The 10,990-nt window shown below is 43.8% G+C and overlaps 1 protein-coding gene across 1 annotated transcript; it reads right to left on the bottom strand.

Annotated features, from left to right (window-relative positions):
• Nucleotides 1-742: 742 nt before the first annotated feature.
• LOC145670140 (uncharacterized) lies at nt 743-2,149 on the bottom strand. Its single transcript, XM_081738510.1, has one exon. It carries the CDS (start codon nt 2,147-2,149, stop codon nt 743-745), a length of 1,407 nt encoding a protein of 468 aa, XP_081594636.1.
• Nucleotides 2,150-10,990: the final 8,841 nt, after the last annotated feature.

Consider the following 10,990-nt stretch of genomic DNA (forward strand, 5'->3'; position numbering starts at 1 on the left):
CGTGGTGGAAGAAATACTATGGCTTGAGTTTTTGAAGCATTTATAGTAAGCTTCCATTTTCGGCACCACTGAGAGAAACGATTAATTGATTCCTGCAATATTAGGTTGATGTGTTTAATAGTACGGCCGAGTGCAAGGAAGGCGGTATCATCGGCATATTGAAAGATATGTACGTCTGCAAGCAGAGTTGGAAAGTCGGAAACGAATAGCAAGTAGAGTAAGGGGGACAAAGCTGATCCTTGAGGGACACCTGAGTGTAGAAAGATTGGATGAGATAAATGATTGTTAATATGAACATATGTAATGCGGCAAACCAAGAAGTGATAGACGAAACGAATGTATGAAGTTGGTAGTTTAAGTTTGATGAGTTTGAAGATGAGGGCGAGATGCCAGACTTTGTCAAATGCTTTTTCAAGGTCAAAAAGCACAAGACAGGATGGGCGTACAGAATTATAATGATTTGTGATAAGGGTGCTTAGGCGTTGGAGCTGATCATTGATGGAGTATGACGGGCGGAAACCGGCTTGGAAAGATGGAATGAGACTGCGTGCACTGAGATAAGGGTGGAGCCTATTGACTAGAATGCGTTCAAGGACTTTGCTAAAAGTTGAAGTGAGTTGTATAGGGCGATAGGAAGATACAGCACTGGGTGGTTTTTTCGGTTTTAGGAACATGAGCGTTTTAGACATCTTCCACTCGGCAGGAAAAAAGCCTGTGCGAAGGATGAAAGTGAAGATAGAGGCTAATTAAAGGAGTAGTGACGGCGGACTTTCCTTGATGTGGCGATATGTAATTGAATCAAAACCTGGAGCAGAGTTTCGTTTAGTCCGGACAACGGAAGTGATATCAGCAACAGTAATGGGAGAAGTGAGTTCATTGGGCGGTAGTGTATGGCTGACACTAGGTTGAAAGAGATGACTTTATCGACTGGATGAGAAAAAATTTGATCAGAGGGTTGAGGGGTGAAGATGTCTTGGAGGTAGTCGGCAAATGCATTCGCCTTGTCCTGATCAGAAGCGGCTTGATTGTTGTTGATGATGAGTGGGTAAGACGTTTTGCTGAATTTACCACAAAGCGCATTGAAACGTTTCCAGTAACGTGATGGATGTGCTGTGTCTGCAAGAGTGTTACAAGCTTTAATCCATTGGCGCTTTTTGTACGCTTCAATATAGTTTTTTACAGAACGTTGGAGCTGATTGTGAAGATGTAGTGCTTCGGGATTTCGTGTCCGGACGTAGTCACGATATGCTTGACGAGAACGTTTGATCTGAGCTAGGTAGTGCGGAGGTAATTTAGGTTGGTATGGAGTGGAGCTAGAAGTTGGGATGAATAGTTCGGATGCACGGGTAATCTCAGAAGTGATAGTAGAAACATGGGCATAGAGCTCGTCGGATGATGTAGGAGGGTGAAGATCTGCGACAGCATGGGTAAGATATGTGCGATATTGATTCCAGTTTGCTTTATCAAAGCGAGGCGTTCGAAGTGGTGGAAGTGCAGTATGTGAATGAGCGGTGCCAAAATGATATGAAAGTTTGACCGGGGCGTGGTCACTACCAAGAAGATCAAGGACTGTAAATGTACTATTAGCAGCGAGTGTATTTGAGGTGATGGCGATGTCGGGAGTGGTATTGGACACAGGTCTAGTAGCAGATGGGAGAGTATGTATGATGCCGGTAGTGTGAGTGGTGATGTGGTCTGTAAAGCGTGTGCGTTCATTTGGAGTGCGACTATGAAAGTTTATATCGGCGAGAATGATGAAATGTTTATAGGTATTAGAAATATGACTGAAAAATTCAAGTGGGATGGGGTGACCGGGTCGAACATAGATAGTAGCGAAAGTGATGATGATGGACTTGAAGTACAATGTAATGATGATATGCTCAGGGAGATGTGGAACAGGACAAATTTGATGGCGAGATGGTATGTGATTGCGAAAGCCAATTGCTACTCCCCCATTGGCCCGTAATGCAGGAGCTGTATTGTCATGACGTGTGAGTGTGTAGCGAGGAATATGACATATGGTATACTTGGTGAGAAAGGTCTCATTCAGCAAGAATACAGATACGTGTTCTTCGAGTAACAGTGCTTCGAAAAGGGTTTTATTGGTAGGTAAGGAGCGAATATTCATGAAAAGAAAGATTAAATCCATTATGACGGGTAGGTTAAACAGCTGTTTCATGACGGGATGTGTGAAAATGAACGTAATTGTTGGTATAGGTGGCGTAGAAATTGACATTGAAGACTGATTTAGCAGCTTTGGTAAGTTGTTGTAGAATATGATTGCGTTGAAAAGGATGAATATTTTGTAGGGTGAGCGTGAGAAATTGGAGAAGCTGCTGGATGGTAACTGGATCAGTGGTTTGAAGATCGGTTTTAGGTGGAGAGTCTGGCATCCGGAGCGGTACGACTAAATCAGGATGTTGTTGATCAGGTTGAGGTTTATTCTTGCATTTATAACTATAGGCCGGATGTTGTTCATGGCATGTGGGGCATTCAGGTGGCTGTTGAAGGTTGGTGCAGAGGCGCGTAGGATGTGGTCCTGTGCAATGTCCACAGACTGGCGGATTTTTGCAATTAGCAGTGTTGTGATCATTGTAGATTTGACAGTTTTCGCATCTCACTGGAAGAGGAGCTGGAGAGCGTGAAGGTTCAACCCTGTGGCGACGTTTATAGATGTATGCGCCAGTAGTGAGTAATGCGTCTATCGTATCTTGGGAAGAGGTGAGAATGCGTACCATAAATGTTGCACCTTGATTGTTTCGTATGCGGATGACCTTATGAATGTTATGCCCCTCATGTTGAAGCTCTTCATGAATTTCGGCGTCGGAATATGTTGGGTCGACCCCCCGGATGACAACTGATAGATATGGTGGACGTTTTGGAGGAGGTGCTTGTTTCTGACGTGTAGAGGAGAGAGATGTGAGAGTAGCATTTTTCCCGAAAATCTCAAACGAGGCCTTGTTTCTGATGGTGATAGCAAACTGCGGATCTATGGACTTTAAGATGTAATCGTTACGTGTCTTAATTATTTCTGCTAGTGGAATGCTTGGAAGATATTTCCTAAGTTGTAATATGATGAACTTTTCATTGCTATATTTCGTGTCATAATTTTGAAGAAGGAACGAATGTAGAATCGGGCGATGAGGAGGCTGATTATTGGTGAGAGATGATTGAGAATTTAGAATGATTGTATTGCTATTGTAATCGGCGGCATCCATATCAGAAGTTCCTGAAAGATCGTCTCTGTGTTGCTTCTTCGACTGATGTCGAGGCTCCTTAATAGTATCAGCATACAGCTGGGTGGTTCGTGGAGACCTAGACCTGGTGGAGACATTTGAAGCTGATGAAGCTGTAGAGCTACCGGATATGGTTCGCTGCCGGTTGCCAGTGTCCTTCCGCTTGACCACCTTCGTGCTCGAAGCGGACGGAGTGACAAATACCGGAGGAAGACCACCGTGCCGTCCATCCACCTTTGGTCCTGAAGCAGCTTGATCTGCCATAGCAGAGACGGATAGATTTCTAGAGAGCCGTGAGACCCGAAGATGAAGTGTTGTGAGTGATGAATATGATGAAGGTAGGACAACCCGTTTGGATAGTTGCCCAGGAGGAGCGGCTCCTCTGGCTCGATCCGTAGATTCGGACGCCCTTGGCTTGATGAGTCTGACGGACGGATCTCTAGAAAGAAACAGAGAAAGAGGCTCAGGATATGGAAACGGAAGGTTAATTCAAAAATCGTCACCATATACAAGGTAACGCTTCAGAGCAAGCTCTGGATAAGTATGATGGTGAAGATTTTTTTTTTTTTTTTGCTAGCCGCTTGCGGCTAGCACCCACCCAAAGGGTCACACCCTTTATTCAGGGATGAGGGAGAAAAGGAAAACTCAATGGAGATTGGTAAAAGGTGGATGGTTAGAAGCCAGTTTTTATTTATTTCTTTATTTCCATATAAAATAAAAAAAAATCAAAAAACAATGTGGAGGGAAGCATCAATTCGCAGCAGCGGGACTTTCTTTGAGCTGCAAGGACATTATGGACTTTGACCATAATCATTCAGTTAGGATGGGATGAGATGAGAATGAGGTGCAATAGACATCACAACAACAGGGAGATGGTAAGAGTAGACACATGCATGTTATCTTCTGATCCAGGGCTACTCTGGATCGTGATGTAGACAGTGGGAGGCCTAGTGAAACAGTAGGACTACTGTGCCGTAGATGGAAAAATGAAAGATGAATCAAGATGCGTGATGAAATCGGCTACGAGAGGAAGGTGAAAACTATCTGGCGGTAGGGAGTAGTAGTAGAGGGTAAAGAGTAAAGATAACGGAGTATGGCGAAGTAAGGTTGTTTTGCGGAAGGTGGCGTCGAAGTGCATAGTATCGAAGAGAAGTGGGTGGTGGTTCTGGAAGCGCTGAGAGATGTATCGTAAACGGAGAGTTTCAATATGATAGAGAATATGGGGAAATGGTGTACGGGCGTATAAATCACGGGTAGGGCTAGGAAGACGTATTCGGAAAGCAAGCCGGAGTGCATGGCGTTCCAGAATTTGAAGGCGTTTGTAGAAGGGGGGAGGAGCATCAACCCAAGCTGTAAAGCCATAAGTGAGGACTGGTCGGAGGAAGGCTTTATAGGTATTCAGAAGGGTGGTAGCAGAAAGACCCCACGTGGTACCGGTCAGGCGACGAAGAAGATTAAGACGAGAATAGGCCTTTTTACAGATATACTTGAGATACGGAGTCCATTTGAGGTGTTGATCAAAAATAATGCCTAAGTAGGTGACTGTTTTACTAAGAGTAATAGGAGTGTGTGAAATGTGAAGATGGAGGTTGGCGGGGTTACGATAGACTCGGGATCGTTGACCAGGTGGTAAGAAGATGATCGCCTGAGTTTTTGTGGCATTGATGGTAAGTCGCCACGTGTTGCACCAAGAAAGAAAGGAATCGATGGCGGGTTGGAGTAAGAGGATTAAGGCGAGACATCGTATTTCCTGTAGCAAGAAAGGCAGTATCGTCGGCATATTGAAAAAGGGTGACATTGGCGGGTAGAGTAGGAAAATCTGCAACATAAAGAAGATAGAGAAGGGGTGAGAGAGCCGAGCCTTGTGGAACACCGGAGTGAAGGAAAATGGGATGAGATAGATGATTGTTAATGGATACGTAGGTAAGGCGACAGGTTAGAAAGTGATAAATAAGACGAATGTAACAGTAAGGTAGTTTGAAGTGAAAGAGTTTATAGAGAAGGCCCAGATGCCATACCTTGTCGAAAGCTTTTTCGAGATCAAATAACAGAAGACAGGATGGTTTGGAAGTGTTAAACTGGTTGGTGATGAAAGTAGTAAGGCGGAGAAGTTGATCTGAGATACTAAAGGAAGTTCGGAAACCAGCTTGATGGAGAGGGAGTAAATTATAAGCAGTGAGATGGGTGTGGAGACGGGTGACAAGGATACGTTCAAGAATTTTGCTAAAGACTATTGTGAGTTGGATGGGGCGATAAGAGGAAACTGAGTGCGCTGGTTTGTTGGGTTTCAGAAACATTAATGTGGTAGAAGTTTTCCAGGGTATGGGATAAAAGCCAGTGCGAAGGATGAAGGTAAAAATAACGGAAAGGAGGTAATGTAAGATATAAGGACCTTCCTTGATATGACGATATGTGATTTTATCTATGCCGGGGGCAGTGTTCTTTTTTCGAGAGACGGTTTGACAGATTTCCGGGACAGTGATGGGGACAGTGAGTGGGTTGTTTAGACAAAGCTCATGATCGGGGTGAGGTTGTAAGTTCGGTGAGGAAAGGTTTAGATTATCAGTAGGATGGTGGCGAATAGTTGGATCAGGCGCAGTTGGAGTGAAAATACCTTGAAGGTGTGTTGCAAAGGCGTTGGCTTTGGTGGTATCGTCTGAAAGAGGATGATCGCCATCGAGAAGTGGGTAGGGGGTACGGGTACTTTTGCCAGTGAGTTGATGAAAACGCTTCCAGAACTTGGTGGGATGAGAGGTGTCAGCAAGAGTGTTGCACGTTTTAATCCAGCTGCGGCGCTTGTAAGCCACGAGATAATTATGTACAGTACATTGGTACTGGCGGTGGAGACGAAGGGATTCAGGATTTCCTGTACGGGTAAAGTCTCGATACAGTTGGCGGGAGCGTGTGATGAGCGAGAGATAGTGGGGTGGGAGTGGCGGTTGGTGTGGTTTGATTACAGATTGTGGGATGTATTTCTGCGACGCTGAGTGAATGGTGTTGGTGACAGTGTCAAGAGTCGTATAGAGTTCTATTTCTGTAGTTGGAGGCGAAACATCAGACAGGTTTTCAGAGATGTAGGAGCGGTAATGAACCCAGTCAGCTTTATCGAAACGAGGAGTGGTTCGAACTGGAAAAGACTGGGTATTAGAACGGGATTGCCGGAGAGGGATGGTAAGTTTTACCGGGACATGGTCGCTCCCAAGGGGGTCCAAGACCGTGATCGCACAACGTGCGGAGAGATTGGCGGATGTTATTACCACGTCCGGGGTGGAGTTACTTTCGGGACGAGTTGGTTTGGGAAGAGTATGAATGAACCCAGTAGTGTGAGTAGTGATGTACGTTTGAAAGTCTAGTTTCTGGTGGGCTGAGCGGCTATGGAAGTTCAGATCGGCCATAATAATGAAAGAGCGGAAATGAGAAGAGATGTAGTGAAAGAAATCTTGTGGGATGGGATGACCGGGACGAACATAAAGAGTAGCAACAGTGAGAGTTGTGCAGAAAGTGGAGGTTGCGTAAGATTTGTGCATGTTTTGGTAGCGTGAGGTCCGGAGCAAAATCCACATTTGGGTGTATTCGGGCATTGAGAAGTGTGATGAGAGTTATAGACTTGGCAGATCTCGCAACGGACGGGGAGGGGTGCCGGTGATTTAGAAGGTCTACTCTGTGCTTTTTACGATAGATGTAAGCGCCATGTGAAAGAAGATTGTCGATTGTTGATGATGAATTTGTAAGCACACGGACCATGTATGTGTTTCCAGAGGCGTTTTTGATTCGAATACACTTAAGAATAGTGTGGCCGTCAAGTTTGAGTTCCTCGGCAATCTCTTCATCGGTATAGTCAGGTGGTACTCCTCGAATAACAACTGAGAGTGCTGGTGATCGACGAGGTGGTGGAGGTTGTTTCGTATTAGAAGCAGGTAGTTTAGAAAGATGAGCGTTCTTGCCAAATATTTCATAGGAATATGTATTTAACAGTGTAGCAGCCAGGTTGGAGTCGGGACTTTTGATGATGATTCCTTTACGGGTTGAGACTATTTGACTGATGGTTGCACGTGGAACGTATTTGGTGAGTCGAAGGTAGAGTTGCTTTAGATCCTGATATTTTGGGTCGTAATTGGTGAGTAGAAACGATGATATTACTGGAGACTGATGATTGCTGATGATAGGCGGATCCTGTGAACGAGGTAAAGATGGAAAGTCTTTGTCCATGTCGAAATGACCTGAAGTAGTAGTAGATGATGATGATTCACTAAGAGTATGAGGACGTTTAGCTCGTGGTGATTTTGACTGAGGATCCTCTGTAGAACGAGGCGAGCGTGAGCGTTCAGGACTAGGTTGATGTTTACCACGGCGTTCCTTCCGTCTAACGGAAGAGCCGGAATCGGTGTGAGAGTGTCCTGGAGAAGACATAACAAGTGAACACAAAGATGATACTACAAATACAGGTATCAGGTTAAAGACCACCCATTTGGATAGTGGTCTAGGTGAGGAAATGCCCCAGTATAAACGTGTCGCAACGAGCTACCCTTGGCTGAGATAAGTCTGATAGCTGTTGCTCAGCGAATATCTGTCGAGCAAGTCCCAGGATCGAGGACAGGAATACAAAAAACAGCCGTTCTGACGTTTGGTACGTCACAGCTGATGATGTCGATATTACTATCGACTTGAAAGATCGATGGTGAAGACCTCGGCAATCTGATATAAAATTGAAGAATATTTGAGTAACTATGGCCGGCTTTACGTGTTATGATTTCAAGAAAGCAAAATGTATTACATAAACAAAAATAACATACGTTTTGTTGAAATATATATTCTAAACTAGTGGAATCGTCTCTCTTTTAACTTCGTCTTTTATCCTGAGTAAATTTCCTTAAATTTTATCTAGTAGTACTGTTTCGCCATCTATGGGCATAATTCTTAACTAGTATTTTGTATTTATGTATTTTTCTCTTTTTATAGTACTAAGTGAATTTGCTAAGTTTTAAACTCATTTTTATAAGTTCGTTATTTTTGCTTGAACCTTAAAATTATTAGTAGAGATACAACAGCTTCGGAAAGAAAGTAGTTTTGTTAATTAAAAAGTAAAGTTTTCACCAAAACAGAACGATAGTAATTTTTCATAATGACACTTAAGAGCATTTTTGTTGCTTTATTCTCCACCAAAATAAATAAAGAAATAATTAAATAAATAAAAAAAAGCATTTAAAGAAAATTAGTCATTGAGTTATATATATATATATAAAAGACAGTTTGATAGGAGCAATAGGCTCCTTACCTCCAACAAATTAACTGTGGAACTATAGAGAAATGTTCAGCAACATTTTTTCTTTTTCATACTTTCCCAGAGCTTAGCTTTGCTCTGCTCTGAACCACCACTAGAGTATAGTGACGAGTTTTGTAATCTCCTATCCCATTATCCTGGTCACTGAAGCTTGATATCTGTGTGTATCGGTTGAGAGACTGATCTAGCCCAACTCATCAGATACCTACGCAGGTTGATAGCCTTTTTGGCCCACCTAGACCACTATCCAAATGGGTGTTCTTCTTCAAACCTGTAACCTAGACGACTTTCGCTATGGCTTCTGGACAAAGTACTGGTCATACTGGACTACCTCCTGTTGTTGCTCAGGGCCCTTCTCTGACGGCGGCAAAGATCGACAAACGAAAAGCCCGCCAAGAGTCAGAGCCAAGCAGTCCAACGGCTCACTCTACAACAGCTTCTACCTTTTCTGCTGCACTCCAGATGAAACCTCCAACATAACGTCATCATACACTGAGTCCTCGTCTGAGTCTAACAATATGGATATCGAAATTCCTGGAAGATCATCTAAACCAGTAGTCCATTCTTTTCTTCTTACCAACTACGACGTTAAGTACCATGATTTAAAGCAGATTTACTTACGTCTACTGAAGTACGTGCCACGATCAGATGTCAAACAGCTAATACCTACCAAGAACGGTATTATCATCCGATCGACAGATCCTAACATGGCAACCACTCTCCGTAACACCATACTCGTTCGAGATCTTTGGCACCTCGGCAAACCTCCAAAAGCTTTCATCCAACCAGGCGAAGCAGCCTCCACCTCCTGGCAAGCCTCCAGCTTTTTTCTTTGTAATACGAGGAGTAGATCCCCAGTTCACGGATGCCGAGGTCGCTGATGAACTTAAACTGGAGGGTCATTCAATCCTGAAATGCCTTCGCATAAAGAACGCATCCGGACCCACTTATATGGTCCGAGTTCTCACAAACAGTCAAGAGACCGTGGATGACCTTCTTAGCAATGGTGCTTACATATACTTGAAAAGACATCGGGTAGAACCGTGTCACTCACCTCCGCCTCTTCCTGTACGTTGTGAGCGATGTCAAGCTTATAACTCCCATCACACTAACGACTGCAGGAACCCTTTCAAATGCGGGTACTGTGCAGGTCCCCATTCTACCAAGTCTTGTCCCAATCTCAGTAATCCACCGCAATGCTCGACCTGCCCAGATCAGCACCCTACATACAGCTATAAATGTAAGGCCAAACCCGCTGCAGAGGTGCTAAAACCAGAGCTCACTGTACCTATACGCATTCATAACACAGATTCTACTACTCCGCCTCCTAGTTCTGCACAACAACCGATCACCATCGACAAATTTTTGTCATTTCTCACTGTTACCCTGCAGAACATACATCCATTTCTTCGTCAACATATCCCCCAACAAGTACAACACGCTGCTAAAACTATCCTGCATGTCAACTTCACCGGCACCTACTCCAACAACTACGCTCATTTTCATTCTACACTCCATGAGTCTGCGGTCTAACTTCTTTCCCCATCTATTCTCGTTACTTTTCATTACATTCGATCTCTACAAAAAAACAAGCCTTTGTTTGAGCAGCTACTTATGGAGGAACAACCTTCATTGTTTTCTTCTCAATGAAACATTTCTTACTCCTAAAATCTCATGCAAACTCTCACCCTATCTCCTTCTTCGAAACGATAATACTATTCCCACTCGACGTGCTAATGGTGGTGTCGCTATTGGTTTTCCGCACTCTATTTCACATAGAGTACACGCTACTGGAGTTACATCACTGCCAGAACATCTTATCGCTACTCTATATTTCAAACAATGCTACGTCACTGTTGCTACCATATATATACGACCAGGCCATCTTATTCTTCTAAGTTTCTTTCAATATATTTCTGACAATTTCCGGACCTATATCATAATGGCCGACATTAATTACCATAGCCGCTCAGATAATCAAAAACGCACCTTTTGCAATTATATTCAGCCTCAAACGACGGGATTTATTCATCCCATTCCTAAACCGACTCGACCGGCTTCAAATACAACTCCTGATATAGTCATCACATCACCCAATATTCTCTCCAAGCTCACTCTTTCTGTGCTTGACCCGCTTGGGAGTGACCATACCCCAATTAAAGCTACTCTTCAAAATACAGGTCCACCTCAACCCGCTCCGCCTACAACTCCCCGCATAGTGACTCGTTTCGACCGTGCCCGTTGGCCTAACTATAGGGAATACCTTTCCAACAGGTTAACACCTTTATCCGCTCCAACTTCAGAGTCTGAACTATACGACACTATTGCTGAGATCACTGATAGTATTCATCAGGCGTCTTTGAAGTATATCCCTCAGACTACAATTGATCCCTATAGACCAAAACTACCGCCACAATACTTACCTTTAATACGTCGTTCCCGCCAACTTTATCGAGATTTCACTCTCACGGGC

Source organism: Thermobia domestica, chromosome 14 (assembly GCF_964235325.1).
Source record: "Thermobia domestica chromosome 14, izTheDome1.hap1.1, whole genome shotgun sequence".
In the NCBI taxonomy this organism is placed as follows: Eukaryota; Metazoa; Arthropoda; class Insecta; order Zygentoma; family Lepismatidae; genus Thermobia; species Thermobia domestica.

Excerpts from the sequence above, each read along its gene's own strand:
- LOC145670140 (XM_081738510.1), bottom strand. The coding sequence starts at position 2,149 with ATGGATTTAATCTTTCTTTTCATGAATATTCGCTCCTTACCTACCAAT.